The 17,830-nt window shown below is 38.5% G+C and overlaps 1 protein-coding gene across 2 annotated transcripts in view; it reads left to right on the top strand.

Annotated features, from left to right (window-relative positions):
- The window catches only part of KLHL2 (kelch like family member 2), a 111,247-nt gene that overhangs the window by 69,198 nt on the left and 24,219 nt on the right, over window positions 1-17,830 (top strand). For both annotated transcript variants that reach the window (XM_065877309.1, XM_065877310.1), the window contains one exon: window positions 15,801-15,910. In XM_065877309.1, the coding sequence (XP_065733381.1) occupies window positions 15,801-15,910 (110 nt within the window). The remainder of the gene's footprint in view (window positions 1-15,800; window positions 15,911-17,830) is intronic.

Genomic DNA, 17,830 nt, shown 5'->3' with positions numbered 1-17,830 from the left:
GAATTTATAAACCATAGAAGGAAAATTCAGGAGAATATAATGCTCTCTGTAAAAGTTCGAAGGAATTTCATGAGAGAAAGAACTTAATCTTGTTCTGTGGTGGGCATAAGTAGTATCAATGTTACAAAATAAGGAGAAAAAGAAGCTTATAGTAAACGCTCAAGGGTGACTGCTTTGCTCTCTGCTGATGTGTACAAACTGTAGCTAGATATCCATTGAATGTAAACATTATAGAGGTTCCTCTTACATACGAAAGTTGTGGTCAGGTGACCTTTCAGATCCCTTATACCACTAGATCTTATGATTTCTTGTGGCACTATAGAGAAAGGTCCCAGGATTTGTGAAACAATTTATTTTAGGGTTTATAGAGAGGAAGGGATAGAGGAGGAGGAAGAGGAGAGTTGTTTAGCAGGTATAGAGTTTTAGATTTTCCAGTGTGAGCATATTTAACACTACTGAACTATATGTATACTTAAAAATGGTTAAGGTGGTAAATTACCTTATGTCTTTACCACAGTAAAAAGAGATAGAGGGAGTGGGGAATCAATTGTGACTGAGACTTTATTTAGCCTTGGAGTCAGTGTGGATAACAGAGCCATTAATACCCAAAAGAAACATGGGAGGTCAGGAGGCAGGTGTCTGGAGGAAGGTGTAGGTAGGTCTTAGTCTTGATTGCTCAAGGGACAACCAGCAGTGAAGTGCAGTATCACTTTAGAGGTTCTCAGACTCAGCAGGATTATTAGCAGTAGCCAAAGACAGCTTGGCCAGCAGAAGACATTAATTTGTTTTGAGGAGATAATCGGCACATTCAGTCAGAGAATCTTTGCTGAGCATCAAGCCAAGAAGTGAAGCAAAGCCATCAATGGAAAGATGTATGATGATTAAAAAGTCAGACCACAGAGTGCAAAAGAAGCCAAAGTAAGTGACCTATGGCAATGAATAATGTGAGTTTTAGAGGACTGCTTGTATGTGTTGCAGGTGAATGGTGTTGGGGTGGATCTGTTTGTTTAAAATAGCTATGACGGTTAGACAGAGCATATGGAGACTAACAGATAGCTGGAAATTCAGTTATTGGGGTTTGGGAAAGAGGTTGACTCTGGAATTGTCAACTGTTGACAGTAACTAGGGACACACAAATGTGGATGAAATGGTTAAAGGAGAACAAGCAGAAAATGAAAAGGGGACTTGGGGCAGGCAGGACTATAGGCAATACCTAGCTTTAGGGAGCTGATAGAGACACACTGAGTAGTTAGAAAGGTAGAAAAAAGTGTTATAGAATCCAAGCTAGGAGAGAGTGTTCTTAGGGTGAAACACTGCACAGGGGTTAAGAAATAGTAATCTTAAGAAAAGAACTTCCAAAGAACAATTTGAGGGGAAAGTGAGCCAGAGCCTGTGTTTCAACAGATAAAGATGTGTGTGCATCAGTATGTAGAGGCTTCAGTATTAAGGTCTGCTCTAAAGAACTTTAGAGACCAGCAAGTAAAGGCCAGCAAGGTAGAGCAGTGGCCCAAGTAGGAGAGGATAGCAGATGATTGTTCCCAGAAGTCAAGACAATAAAATGCATTGACTGTTTATAGTAACACTTTTCTTTCTCACTGGGGACAAAAACTAGTTAGGCTTAGTTTGGGGATATTTTGTTACTGTTTGTGTTTTTAAAATTTCAATCACTGATGTTTTCACATGGTTATAAACGTTTTCTGGCCATGGGTATAAGACATCCCTCATTCTTGCCTTCCCTCCCTGCACAACAAATATCCTGTATCCATCCACAAATGAAGGTACCTTTGTGGGAGCTGTGGGATCCAGCATCAAACCCTAAAGGACCCAGAAGGAGCCTTGCCCACTGTACATTAGGCAATAGGCAGGCAGACCTTGGTACTGGCTGTAGATCCTGAAGTGATCTGTGAACTGGTTCCAGTCCCTCTTGACTGCAGTCTGGGAGCCCCCAGAGAACACTGAGCCAGACTGACCCCCACAGATGAGAGAGCCTTCTTGGAAGTCCAGGTTTCCAGAGGAGATGATACAGCATTACACTGGAGCAAAAACAACAATACCAGCACAAGTTTGGACACGCTGGAGAGGGTGAGAGGAGCAGTTTGACCTCACCTGTGTCACCCCTCCCACATGGCAACACAGCTTAGTGCCAGGAGTGCCCTTTCTTAGTCCGTGATTCAGAAATGAAGGAGAGATAAAGCCTTTCCCAGACGCAAAGGCTGAGGGAGTTCATCACCACTAGTTCTGCCATAAAAGAAATGCTGAAAGGAGTTCTTCAAGCTGAAATAAAAGGGCTGCTATTAATAACATGAAAACGTATGAAAATATACAACACACTGGTAAAGGTAAGCATATAATCAAATTAAGAATACTCTAATACTCTAAAATAGTGGTATAAGGTTGAAGGATAAGAGTATTAAAAAAAAACTATAGCTACAATAATTTGTTCATGAATTTACAATGTAAAAAGAGGTACATTATACATCAAAACCCATAAAAGGTAGGGGGGGGAGTAAAAGGGTAAAGTTTTTATATATGATTAAAGTGAAGTTGTTATCAGCATAAAATACATTGTTATATCTATAAGATATTTTATGTAAGCCTCATGGTAACCACAAAGCAAAAACCTAAAGTAGATACACAAAAGGTAAAAAAAGGGACTCAAAGCACACCACTATAGAAAATCATGTTTACTAAGGAAGACAGTGAGAGAGGAAGAGAACAAGGGAACTGCAAAAATAGCCAGAAAACTGTAAGATGGAATTAGTAATATCTTACCTATCAATAATCATGCTAAATGTAAATGGATTTGATTGGAGAATCAAAAGGCATAGATTGGTTGGATAGATTTAAAAAAACAAAAAAATAATATATGGTGCCTACCAGTGTCTCACTTCAGTTTTGAGGTCACACATGGGCTCAAAGTGAAGAGATGGAAAAGATATTCCATGCAAGTGGAAACCAAAAGAGTACAGGGTACCTATACTGATGTCAGACAAAATAGATGTTAAGCCAAAAATGGTAACTAGAGACAGAGAAGGTCATTATATAATGATAAATGGTTCAATTCATCAAGAAGATATAACAATCATAGATATATATGCACGCAACATTGGAGCACCTAAATGTATTAAGAAATACTAAAAGATCTGGAAGGAGAAATAGACAATAATAAAATAATCTTCAGGAACATCAATACCCCACCTTTAATCAACAATGGATAATCATCCGGACAGAATATCAACAAGAAAACATTGGACTTGAGCCATACTTTAGACCCAGTGGACCTAACAGACATATTCAGAACATTCTATCCGAAAATAGCAGAATACACGTTATTCTCAAGCACACACAGAACTTCTCCAGGATAGACCATATGGTAGGTCACACAACAAGTCTTAACAAATTTAAGAAAATTAAAATCATACCAAGTATATTTTTTGACCACAGTGGTATAACACTATAAATCAGTAACAGGAGGAAATTCAAAAATTCACAAATGTGTGGAAATTAAACAACACAGTCCTGAAGAACCAATGGGTCAAAAAAAGAAATTAAAAAAAAAGAAAAGAAAACAACTGAAAAGAAATCAAAAAGGAAATTTAAAAATATCTTGAAACAAACAAAAATGAAAACACACCATACCAAAATCTACGAGATGCTGCAAAACCAGTTCTAAGAGGGAAGTTAACAGTGATAAATGCCTATATTAAGAAAAAAGACCTCAAACAACCTAATTTTGTATCTCAGGGAACTAGAAAAAGAAGAACAAACTAAGCCCAACGATAGCAGAAGGAAGGAAACAACAAAGATCAGAGTAGAAATAAATGAAATAGAGACCAGAAAAACAATAGAAAAAGATAAGTGAAATTAAGGCCTGGTTTTTTGAAAAGATAAACGAAATGGACAAACCTTTAGTTAGACTAGGGAAAAAAGAAGGTTAAAGTGAATTAAAATTAATAATGAAAGCAGAGACATTACACCTTATACCACAGAAATGCAAAGGATTGTAAGAGACTATGATGGATGTTTATATGCCAATATAACCTCGAAGAAATGGGTAAATCCCTAGAAACATACAATCTATGAAGACTGATTCATGAAACAGAAAATCTGAGCAGACCAATAACAAATAAGGAGATTGAATCAGAAATCAAAAACCTCAGCAAAGCAAAGTCAAGGACCAAGTTGGCTTCACTGGTGAATTCCATCAAACGTTTAAAGAAGAATTAACACTAATCCTTCTCAAACTCTTACAAAACGTCAAAGAGGAGCAAAACTCTCAAACTCATTTTACAAGGCCATCATTACCCTGATACCAAAGCCAGATAAAGACATTACAAGAAAAGATAATAGGCCAGTATCCTTGATGAATACAGATGCAAAAATTTTCAACCAAATATTAGCAAACTGACATTAACAGCACATTAAATGGGTCATACACCATGATCAAGTGGAGTTTATGCATAGGATTCAACATATGCAAATCAGTTAGTAAGGTACACCACTTAATAGAATGAAAGATAAAAATCATACAATCATCTTAGTAGATGCAGAAAAACCATTTGACAAAGTATAGCATCCTTTCATGAGAAAAACTCTCAGCAAATTGCGTATAGAAGGAACATACCGTAACATAATAAAGGCCATATATGGCAAGCCCACAGCTAATGTCATACTCAAAAAGCAAAATGTTGAAAGCTTTTCCTTTAAGATCAGATATTAGACAGGGGTGCCCACCATTACCACTCCTATTCAACATAGTAGTGGAAGTCCTAGCCAGAGCAGTCAGGCAAGAGAAAGAAATAAAAGGTACCCAGTCAGAAAGGAAGGAGTAAAATTGTTTGTTTGCAGATAGGATCTTATATGATATGATCTCCACCAAAAAAAAAAGAACCTGTTGAAACTAATCAACAAATTTATTAAAGTTGCATGATGCAAAATCAGCACATAAATCAGTTGAATTTATATATAGTAACAATGAAATATATGAAAAAGAAATAAAACAGCCCCATACACAATAGCATCAAAAACAATAAAATACTTAGGAGTAAATTTAACCAAGGAGGAGAAAGATCTGTACATTGAAAACTACAAGACTTAGATGAAAGAAATTGAAAAAGATGCAAATAAATAGATATCCTGCATTGATGGATTGGAAGAATTAATATTGTTAAAATGTCCATATTACCCAAAGCCATCTATGGATCCAATGCAATCCCTATCAAAATTTCAGTGGTATTTTTCACAGAAATAGAAAAAAGATCCTGAAATTTTAGTGGAACCACAAAAGAACCCAAATAGCCAAAGCAGTCCTGAGAGAGAAGAACAAAGCTGAAGGCATCACACTTCCTGATTTAAAACTATATTACAAAGGTACAATAATCAAAACAGGGTGGGTACTGGCATTAAAACAGACACATAGACCAATGGAACAGAATTGGGAGCCTGGTAAGAACCCTCTTGTGGACAACCAACTAGTATTTGGCAAGGAAGTCGAGAATATTCAGTGGGGGGAGTACAATCTCTTCAGTAAGTGGTGTTGGAAAAACTGGATAACCACATACAGAAGAATGAAATTGGACCCCTATCTTACAACACTTAACTAAAATTAACTCAAATAGATTAAAAACTTAAACATAAGACCGGAAACCATAAAACTCCTAGATGAAAACAGCTCCTTGACATTGGTAATGATTTTTCAGATATGACACCAAAAGCACAAGCAACAAAAGCAAAAGTTAATAAGTAGGACTTCATCAAGCTAAGAAAAAGCTTCTGCACAGCAAAAGAAATAATAAATAAAGTGAAAAAGCAGCCTACAAAGTGGGAGAAAATATTTGCAAATCATAGATCTGATAAGGGATTGATATCTAAAATATATAATGAACTCACACAATTGAATAACAAAACATAATTACTATTACTTTTTTGTGGTGAGAACATTTAAGATTTACTCTCCTAGAAACTTTCAACTGTGTAATGCATTACTGTTGATGGTAGTCACCATGCTGTATGTTAGATCCCCAGAACTTATTCATCTTGTTACTGGCAGATTATCCCCTTTGACCTAACCCCTCCAAGCCTTGGTAACTGCCACAGTCTACTCTGTTTCTATGACTTTGGCTGTTTTAGATTTCACATATAAGTGATATCATATAATATTTGTCTTTATCTGACTTACTTCACTTAGCATAAGGCCCTCAAGGTCCATCCATGTTGTTACAAATGGCCCAATTTTCTTCTTTTTCTATTGAGTGTGTGTGTATCATTTTTCATTCATTTGTTAATGGACACTTAGGTTGTTTCCATATGTTGGCTATTATGAATAATGCTGCAGTGAACATGATAATACAGATATCTCTTCAAGATAGTGATTTCATTTCCTTCAAATATATACCAGCAGTGGGATTTCTGGATCATACAGTAGTTTTATTTTTAGTTTTTTTGAGGAACCTGCATACTGTTTTCCATAGTGGCTGCACCAGTTTATATTTCCACCAACAGTGCAGGAGGGTTCCCTTTCTCCACATCCTCACCAATACTTGTCTCTTGTCTTTTTGATGAGCCATTCTAATAGTTGTCAGGTGATGTCTCATTGTGGTTTTGATTTGCATTTTCTGATGATAAGTGATGTTACAGAGCATCTTTTCATATGCTTTTTTGGCCATTTGTATGTCTTTGGAAAAATGTCTATGCAGATTCTCTGCCCATTTGTTAATCGGATTGTTCGTTTTCTTGCTATTTATTAGGTGTAGGAGTTATTTTTATATTCTTGATAGTTACACCTAATCAGATATATGATCTGTAAATATTTTTCTCCAGTTCCCATAAGTTGCTTTTGCACTCTGTTTTTTGTGTCCTTTGATGCACAAAGTTTTTAAGTTTGATGTAGTCCCATTTATCTATTTTTGTTTTGGTTGCCTGTGCTTTTGGTGTCATATCTAAGAAAAAATTGCCAAATCAAACATCATGAAGTTTTTCCCCTGTGTTTTCTTTTAGAGTTTTATAATTTGGGATTTTAGGTTTAGGTCTTTAGTCCGTTTTGAATTAATTTTTGTGTATGGTATAAGACCAGAGCCCACCCTCATTCTTTTGCAGGTGGGTATCCAGTTTTACCAACCCATTTTTTTTTTTTTTTTGGCGGCACGCGGGCCTCTCACTGCTGTGGCCTCTCCCGTTGCGGAGCACAGGCTCCAGACGCGCAGGATCAGTGGCCATGGCTCACAGGCGCAGACGCTCCGCGGCACGTGGGATCTTCTCGGACGGTGGCATGAACCCGTGTCCCCTGCATCGGCAGGCGGACTCTCAACCACTGCGCCACCAGGGAAGCCCCCAACCCTGTTTTTTGAAGAGACTGTTCTTTCCTCTTTCAGTGGTCTTGGCATCCTTATCAAAGATCATTTGACTGTATATACAAGGGTGTTGAAAGGTGTATATTGAAGAAGTCTCCCTTTCACCCTTGTCCGTCATTCCCCCTTACCCCCCGTCTCCCGACAAATGTAGTTACTAGTATTAGTTTTGGGGGTTTTTTTGTTTTGTGGGGGTGAGGGAGGCTAGGTAATCTATTCACATGGTTCATATAACAATAATATGTACCAAGCTATCCACTGAAAACATTTTTTCCACATCTGTCCTACTTCTCTCCTCCTTAGGTATGCCCTCCTCTATAGGGAAGTGTTTTTATTAGTTCCTTTTATACTTTTCCAGTGTACATGAATCTATAGTGTTATCCTTCCCCTTTCTTTACACAAAAGGTAGCTAATATTCTGTGTACTCCTTCAGTAGTACCTTTTCTCCCCTCAAACTGGCAACATTTCCTGAAACTCTCTTCGTAGCATGAACTTTCTTATTCTTTTTTATAGATGCAGAATATTGTGTAATTGTACCATTTTTAATCAATGCTAACCAATTAACTCTTTTGCAGTTATTAAAAACAATGCTGCAGTGAATAACTTGGAACCTGTTATTTCATAACTGGTCAAGTGTATTTGTAGGATGAGATTTCAATATTGATGTCTATAGAGCTTGTACTAATTTATACTCCTACCGGCAGTATGAAATAGTACACAGTTTCATAGTAGGGATATGTTTTGGGGTTTTTTGTTTGTTTTTAATTTTGATCTTCATGGTTTTGTAGCTTGAGGCCAGGGAAGAAATGTTCATATATCATTTTTATTAGCAGTAATGGTAATATTAGAGCATTTAACAACAGGAACTAAGCAGCAGAGAGGCAAATAATGATTTGTATAAAGAACACATAAAATGACAGGTAGCACTAACCTTCTTGCCTTTCTTCCTACAGAGTTCCTGTGAACAAATTTCTATCTAAACATGTTTTCAGTTGCTTTTGGTGCCTAGAAATTTGAATATACATATAGGAATCGTAAAATTGAGAACTGCCACTGTCAGTCATTACAGGTTCATGTTATTTTAATGTTTTAGAAACACATGCAAGATTTTACCAATTCATTAAAGGTATTGTTAGGAGTCCATGCTTTTTTTTTTAATATGTATTGGAGAAATGCGTTGCCGTATTGTAAGTGTCTTGCATTAGTTGACTAAAATTTGTGATCTCATCACACCCAAAGCTCTTCCTTCTGAGATGGCCTAGCGATTCCCTTTATAAATGTGGTTTGAATTTTATATGTTCCCATAACAACTTTGTAAAGCTCCTTTTGCCCTTACAGGTTTGACAACAGGGTTTTTTTCCTCCAACAGATACAGAATTATACTTCTTCCCATTCAAATGACAAGACTTGCTTTATTTTAGTTCAAGAGAATTGGTTATAGGTACTGTAAAACAAACCGCTTCCCATTCTCCTTACCCCAAAGCATTCTGAGGCATAAAACTGAATGGAGGTGGTAGCTAACAGACCCATTTCAGTATGCACATGTCTGTTCACCTGCACAGATGTGCAGTGGTTCCTCTTGATAGTGGATCCTGTCCATGTGGTAATACTACTCTGTATTTCTCACAGTTGTTCCATTTCTAGCCCACAATCAAAAAGCAGGATGGTTTGATGGCAACAGTGGAACTGTCATCTTCAGCATAAGGTTTGAGAATGACCATTGTGAAGGTAGCAGATTAAACTACACTCTAATGTCACTTAGAGAAGAGTTTATTAGTATATTATTTAGATGTGCTATATGTGTTCTCTTGGCCATTCATTAAAACTATCTCATTAACTGAGTAATAATTCCTCCTCTATTCTCAGTTTCCAGTAGTACTTGCCAGAAGCTTAAATCACCAAAGTGTTTTTCACTAAAATATTTTTTTTTCTTATAGCACAAGGGTTACAAAGAAGAAAAGAGAAATGTTATATGCTTTTGAAAATAATGTAATAGGTTTGGATGCTACTGTTTTTGTAGATATTAAAAACATTTTTTTTAATTGAATGAAAGATTCTTTACATTCTGTAGTGCTTTGCAATTTCCAAAAGTTTTCCTGCCGTAACAAAATACCACAGACTGGGTGACTTAAACAACAGAAATTTACCTCCTCTCCAGTTCTGGAGACTGGGAGTCCAAGATCAAGCTGCCAGTAAGGTTGGTTTCTGGTGAGACCTCTCTTCCCAGCTTATAGATGACCACCTTCTCACTGTGTCCGCACATGGCATTTTCTCTGTGCATGCACACCACTGGTGTCTTTTTATAAGGACACCAGTCCTATTGGATTAGGGCTCTCTTATGACCTCATTTAAATTTAATTACCTCCTTGAAGGATCTGTCTCCAAATACAACCACATTAACGGTTGTCTTCAAAATGTAAATTTTGGGGGAACACAATTCAGTCCACAGTAGTAATCCATAATGTCCAACAATGAGCAAAGAGGTATCCTAGGAGAGATATCCTAGGAGTAGTACTTTGATAGAGACTTAGAACAGGCAACTGAAACTTTTGTTGTCTAAAACTGGGGGAGGTAAAGGCATGAAGGGCTGGCTTACACGTCTTCACAAGCGTGTGCTCACACTCAACATGGGGTAAGGATACCCCATGTGGGTGTGACCAAGGGAGGGTCTTCAACAGATAGATTCCTTCACTTTTCAGAAGAATCTGGGGAAGAGGAGGTGGGAGAAGATGCTGGTATGACTATACAGTTTACCCCACAACACCTCAACTTCCTTTTATTCCTACCTGATTCAGTGGTTCCAGGACCAGGGCTGCAGTTGCAGGGGCCAGAAGCAGGGGTGATTCCTAAGCAAGAAACCTTAACTGTACTTCTAAACTTCTACTTCAGGATTCCTAAAGGCCTAATGTGATAGACTGTGCGTTCACCCCATCTGGCAAACTTGGGTTTGACAGTGAATACAGCTGTATTACCTAGTGGTTGAGATAGACCACTAGTTCTATACCTATGGAATGATACCCTATGTAAATGGGAGTGGGCTGAAGGGGAAGCATTTGCTAGATGGTATTGCTGCTGGCAATCTGGACCAGCACAGTAGCCAAACCTATTGTCCCTTCCTGTCACTTCCAAAGGTGGAAAAGTTAAAATTCAATGAGAAATGGAGAGAAGCTCCCAAGACTGAACCAGGAAGAAATAGAAGATATGAACAGACCAAGTAATGAAATTGAATAAGTAATTTAAAAACTCCCAGAAAACAGAAGTCCAGAATCAGATGGCTTTACAGGTGAATTCTATGAAACATTTAGAGAAGAGTTAATACCTATCCTTCTCAAACTATTCCAAAAATTGCGGAGGAAGGAACACTTCCAAAGTTGTCCTGTGAGGGCACCAACACCCTGAAACCAAAATCAGACAAAGATATCACAAAAAAAGAAAATTACAGACCAATATCACTGATGAACACAGGTACAAAAATCCTCAACAAAATACTAGCCAGTCGAATCCAACAGTACATTAAAGGATCATACACCATGATCAAAAGGGATTTGTCTCAGGGATGCAAGGATTTTTCAGTATCCACAAATCAGTCAGATACACCACATTAACAAATTGAAGAATAAAAACCATATGATCATCTCAGTAGATGCCAAAACCGATTTTGATAAAATTCAATATCCATTTATGGTAAAAACTCTCGAGAAAGTGGACATAGAGTGAACGAACATACCTCAACATAATAAAGGCCAAGTATGACAAACCCACAGCTAACATCATACTCAATGGTGAAAAGCTGAAAGCATTCCCTCTGAGATCAGGAACAAGACAAGGATGTCCTTCTCACCACTTTTATTCAACATAGTTTTGGAAGTCTTAGCCACAGCATTCAGAGAAGAAAAAGAAATATAAGGAATCCAAACTGGAAGTAAAACTGTCACTGTTTGTTTGTGGGGTGTTTTTTGGCTGCGTTGGGTCTTCGTTGCTGCGCTAAGGCTTTCTCTAGTTACAGCAAGTGGGGGCTACTCTTGGTTGCAGTGCATGGGCGTCTCATTGCGGTGGCTTCTCTTGTTGAGGAGCATGGGCTCTAGGCACATGGGCTTCAGTAGTTGTGGCACATGGGCTCAGTAGTTGTGACTCGCAGGTTCTAGAGCACAGGCTCAGTAGTTGTGGTGCACAGGATTAGTTGCTCCACGGCATGTGGGATCTTCTCAGAGCAGATATCGAACCTGTGTCCCCTGCGTTGGCAGGCAGATTCTTAACCACTGCGCCACCAGGGAAGTCCCAAAACTGTCACTGTCTGCAGATGACATGATACTGTACATAGAAAGTCCTAAAGGCTACCCGAGAACTATTAGAGCTCAGTAATGAATTTGGTAAAGTATCAGGATACAAAATTAATATACAGAAATCTGTTGCATTTCTATACACTAACAACAAAGTATCAGAAAGAGAGATTAAGGAAATAATCCTATTTACCATCACATCAAAAAGAATGGATGCTACTTTTAATGTTTTTAGTTTGATACTGAGTGAATTGGTTAAAGTTTTAAGGTTGGTAGGATCGTGCAGAGCAAGCATGGACTGGTAAGAAACAATAGGATCTGGAGACCAAGGCTTCAGAACATATAAAATAACAGACAATTGGCAGTGTCAAGCGTAAGCTGTTCTGGAAACAGAGAGGGTTGGGCCAGGGATAGTGGCCCTAGGATAACCGTGAGTTCTGCTGGTGTGTGGGTTGAAGTCAGGCCATATAAATTATGTGAATTGTTGTAGGTAGGTAGGTAGGTGGAATCTTCAAGTTTAGTGGGAAGGATCAGTAAATGCTCAAGTTAGGTGACATTAAATTAAGAATATTATTCACAGGACAAACCTGTGTAACCAAAGACATTTAAAATATCACTCGTGCCCCAGAGTGCCTTACAGTGACTGAGCCAGTCATCTGGTGTGTCTGGGTGCCTGGGGTGTATTAACCAGCAAGAGTCCTGCCAAATTGCCTGTCAGTTAATACAGCAGAACATTTGAAGATTCATACTGTTCATATAAATAGAGAAAAGGCAGGCCTTACAGTAAACTAATTTACTCCTGATGTTGCCAGATACTGCCCTCCATATTTAGTGATGCTCTACATAATTGCCAAAACCTTTCCAAGAAAGCTTAATGTGAAGGGGTAAACATTAGATACCAATACCGAAAGATTTTACTGAGGAGGAGAGGTTGTTCAGGTAGAAAGTAGAACATATGTGAGGGTTGGAACTATTTAAAAATATGTATATGACTTTCTACAATGAAAGTTCCCTTGAACATTTCATCTTTCTCCACTTTTCATTTAGACTAGTTTTTTTGTAATTGGTGAGGGTCCTCAGGTTCATTTGTTTGAATAACAGCTATGTTATGGTTTTCGCAATGCCATTATCCCTGTGTATCCTTGGGGGACTGGTTCCAGGAGACCCGCTGATACCAACATCTGTCTATACTCAGGTCCCCTGTATAAAATGATGTAGGATGAATACAGTTGAGTTTCACAGCCCTGGATATAGGAAGGTCGACAGTACAGTTGTAGTAGTTGACTACTTTTCCTGCCCTCTTAACCTCCTTTGATCACTAGTAAAGAGTACACAATGAATTTAGAGCCCAAACTTGACTTTGGATAAAGTTTACTAATGCCCTTACTTACAGATTTAAGTAATTGATTATTTTTAAAACGTTACCAGGTTTGTTTTTCAGTAAGTCCATTTTTCTGATTAATGAGGCAAGAGTCTAGGGTAACTTACACAGTCATGATATAGAAAAGTTACTTTCTCTCTGTTGTGTTTGTTACCACTAGAGATTTTTTTCCCCCATGAAAAGTATAGGGAGGCCAGTAATCTCTTTCTTTGATTCAGATTTTAAAACTGTATAAGAAGCTTGGTGCAAAATCATTATAGGCCTATGTTTGGAAGTGAAAATATTTATGTATAAAAACTTCTGAAATGATTTTTTTGTGTAAACTTCTTGTGAGGTCAGGAACTATTATTCAGTTACAAATTAATCATTTATGTTGTTCTTTATCAGTGCATTCTTTTTTAACTAGTAATATTTGTTAGAGCAGTTGTAGTTTTATAGACAAATTGAGTGGGCGGTGCAGAGAGTTCTTCCTGTTCTTCCTACAGTTTCTGCTATTATTAACATATTGCTTTAGTGTGGTACATTTGTTACAGATTATGAGCCAATATTGATACATTATTATTAACTGAAGACCATAGTATATATGGTTCACTGCTTGTGTTGTATATTCTGTGGGTTTTGACAATGTATAATGACATGTATCCACCATTTTCCTCAAACTCAGAGGCTGCTTCCTCAGCCGTGTCCAGTCTACTAATCAGCCCATCAAAGACGTTCTTCATTTTTCTTATCGTGTTTTTGATCTCTAGCATTTCTTTTTACTTTTTTCTTAGAATTTTCCATCTCTCTGTTTACATTGCCCATCTGTTCCTGCATGCTGTCTGCTTTATCCGTTAGAGCTCTGAGCATATTTATCATAGTTGTTTTAAATTCCCAGTTTGATAAATCCAGCATCCCTGCCATGTCTGGTTTGGATGCTTGCTCTGTCTCTTCAAGTTGTGTTTTTTGCCTTTTAGAATGCCTTGTAATTTTTTTCTTGGTAGCCAGACATGATGTACCCAGTGAAAGGAACTGCTGTAAACAGGCCTTTAGAGATGTGGCAGTGAGATGTGGGGAGGGAAGCCTTCTGTATTCCTATGATTAGGTCTCAGTTTGTTAGTGAGCCTATGGCTCTGGACTGTGAACTTGACAAATGTTTCTCAGGTTTCTTTCTCCCTCCCTAGGTGGGACAGGATGGCTGGAGTGGGCTGGAGTTGGGTGTTTCCCTTCCTTGGGTCAGTTAGGCTCTGGTTAACTAGTTTCTCCTGAGGGCAGGCCTTATTAAAAACAGACTGCTTTGGGTATTTCAAATTGTTGAAATTCATTTCTCCTCCCCCTACCAGAAGCCAGAGGGGATTCTTCTCTCATATTTACTGTGGAAACCTGGTCAAGCTCCTGGAGGAAATCTCACAATATTGAGGGGATCCCCCTATGACTGGGTCCCCCTGGAGTTTTTAACTCTCAGAGTTGTCCACGCTGAGATTTTCCTACCCTCGCACTGATTCACATGCGGTTTCCATTTGTGAGTCTCTGTTTCAATCAGCTGCAGCTCCCTGTGTTCTCCTGTTGATCTCTCCAGTCCTGGGGGCATTGCTTTGCTCTGTCTTCTCTGCAAGGGAAGCCAACTAACCCTTTTTATGGTATGTTGAAACATACATTTGAAATGAATCTTTTATTTCACCTTAGAAAAAAAGGCTTTGAAAAAAATTACTATTAGAATATAGTTAATTGTAAAGACCTAGAAAATACCTAGAATTCCTAGCAGATTTTTACTTTAGAATATAGGGATCACAATACAATAAGAGCTAAATTATTGAGTCTTTACCGTTTACCACACACAGTTCTAGATGCTTACAAGCCATTAATTTATTTAATCCTCACAGCAATCTTGTTATGTAAGGTATTTTTATTATCCCCATTTTATAGATGAGGAAGCCAAGGGTTAGAGAAATTACAAAACTTTCCCAAGGTTTTACAAACCAGCACGTGGCAGAGCTGGGATTTGACCACCATATTTCCTTGTGAGTTCACGCTTTAAAATGAGAGCTAGATTTGGAGGAAAGGATACTTTGTAAATGATTAGTTTTCTTTTTTTTTTAAGTTTTTAAGTCATTGATTATACTAATAGTACCCCCTCCCCCCCCTTTGGAGGAGTGGGTATATTTGTGAAATCAAAGAAAGGGTTTCTTTTTCAGTTTTAAGAATTACTAATTTCACTGGTTTCTGGAAAGAAATTGAGGGTATAAAATAGTGTAACTTGATCCGCAAGTTACATAGAATAGTGTGCTTACATAGAATTCAGAGTTATCTATTCAGACTGACCAGCATTTAAGATTTCCTTGTTTAGTCTTTAGTTTTCAATTAAAGCAGCTTCCCCTCCTTACCCCATTATGTCCTAAAGCCCTCTAATGTTTTACATAATACATTTAAGTGTGTGAATAATAATACCATGTACTTTATCTGATTTATGTAATCAAAAGGTTTTACAAATTTCAACACTGATAGTCTTATTACCAGATAAGGAATATATAGGTGTTTAACTCTAAAACACCCCCTTATAAAAACAGAAGTGATTCAGCCGAGTGTACAGTAAGGCTGCCTTCCTGCCTGTGCTTCCACTTTGTCACTCAAGTACAGACCACTTCCCCAGGAGAGTTTGTTTGGGTTTGTCTTGTTAGTTCTTGCCTTAAGGAAGTACACTTGGTTTTCTCCTTCATAGGTTAGATTAGGAAAAACCCTCTTCTTTTTTAAGCAGTTTGAAACTATGGTAACAGAATGTGGCGTTAATGGGTTTTCTTTGTAACCTCCAAACAGAGCAACATTTTGCAGATGTCGTACTTAGTGAAGAATTTCTCAACCTCGGCATTGAACAAGTGTGCAGCTTAATCTCGAGTGACAAACTTACCATTTCTTCAGAAGAGAAAGTAAGTGTATTTTTCTTTTCCCAGTGTACAGTGATATAGTAGTTTTCCTTTCTTTCACTTTGTTTTGTAACTTTGTGATCCTGTATGTGTAGTGCCAGCCAGTGATCTTTGATCTGGAAGTTGAGAAACTCCGCTAGTTGACTTGTTGGTTGTGTAAATAACTGTGTTCTCACCCCTTAGGAGCTTCCCTAAATGGTTAGACACCAGGGTTTTGTGCTTGACCCCACAGCAAGAGCTTGCATACATTGAACTATCTGAAACAAAGGGCCTTTGGGGAACTGGGTTTCTTCTCACAGCTAGATACCAGGGAAAATTGTGATCTAAACATAATATTCTCAGACCTCCCTGGTGGCACAGTGGTTAAGAATCCACCTGCCAATGCAGGGGACATGGGTTCAAGCCCTGGTCCGGGAAGATCCCACATGCCGTGGAGCAACTAGCCCGTGCGCCACAACTACTGAGCCTGTGCTCAAGAGCCCATGAGCCAAAACTACTGAGCCTGTGTGCCACAACTACTGAAGCCTGCATGCCTAGAGCCCATGCTCCTCAACAAGAGAAGCCACCGCAATGAGAAGCCTGTGCACAGCGACAAAGAGTAGCCCCCGCTCACGCTCAACACAACTAGAGAAAGGCCGTGTGCAACAACGAAGACCCAATGCAGCCAAAAATAAATAAATAAATTAATTAATTAATAAAAAGAAGCCACTTCAAAAATAAATAAATAAATAAACATAATATTCACAAACCAAAGTAATTTCACCATCATGTGAGTTGGACGAAGTCACCCAGGTGGCAAAGTTTAGCTAGTTCCAGACTGACCTCTTCCTTCAGAATGGCCCCTGCAGCTTACACCCCACCCTCTCCATGTGTCCTTCCCCCTTTCCAGAGCCCTGTGCAGCTGCTTTGTCTGGTTGTAACCTGTCTCTCCGAAGTTGGGGTTGCCTTTTTCAGACACCTGTACCTTTTGTATTGGTGGAGGGAGAAGCTTCTCAGTGGGTTTTATTATTTGGGTAGGTTTTGTAGCTTGTGGGAATCAGGGGGCAAAAGCTTATGAACCTGCAGTGTTTGGAGGAAGTGAAACTTGAGTTTTTCCTTTGTGTGATTTGTTGTATAAACTTTGTTGTTCTTTTCCTCAAGGATATTCATACTGCTTGGGGCAAAAAGACACATTTCTTATAATATTTACCAAATAAAAACATATGTGAAAGTGGTTGTGAAATGTATAATCTTAACACCCCAGAAATATAGAGGAGAGGAAGACACTGCTATTCATGTTTAATAGATGTGTGTTGAGTGCATACTGTGTACCAGACACTGCCATGGAGTCCTCCATACAAGAAGATTGCAAAATAAAATCCTTTACTCATGACTAGAGGGACAACCAGTGGGGTAATAAATGATCACAGAATGCTGTAGAGGGTCCAGAAGGAGCCTTTAATCATTCCTTGGATACAGATTGGAGTTAAGTGTGGCTCAGATGTATGATCCAAATTTTTAAAAGTGCGTATGAGTTTGCCAGGGAAACAGGGATGGGTGGGAAGGAGAAGGGCAGACCAGGTAGAGGGAACAGAATATGTAAGTGTAAAGAGGTGTGAAAGAATGATTGCATTCTTTTAGTTCAGTACAATTAGAGTTTACAGTATATTTGGCACAGTGGTAGGAGATAAGGTGGGAAGATGACATAAAATACCATCTCAGCCATGTTAAAGAAAATTGACTTGGACTTCCCTGGTGGCACAGTGAATAGGAATCTGCCTGCCAGTGCAGGGGACACTGATTCAAGCCCTAGTTCGGGAAGATCCCACATGCAGCAGAGCAGCTAAGCCCGTGCACCACGACTACTAAGCCTGCTTTCTAGACCCCGCATGACACAACTACTGAGCCCGTGTGCCGCAACTACTGAAGCCCGCGCACCTAGAG

The sequence above is a fragment of the Phocoena phocoena genome, chromosome 5 (assembly GCF_963924675.1).
Source record: "Phocoena phocoena chromosome 5, mPhoPho1.1, whole genome shotgun sequence".
NCBI lineage: Eukaryota > Metazoa > Chordata > Mammalia > Artiodactyla > Phocoenidae > Phocoena > Phocoena phocoena.
This window is presented reverse-complemented; position numbering and strand designations above follow the sequence as displayed.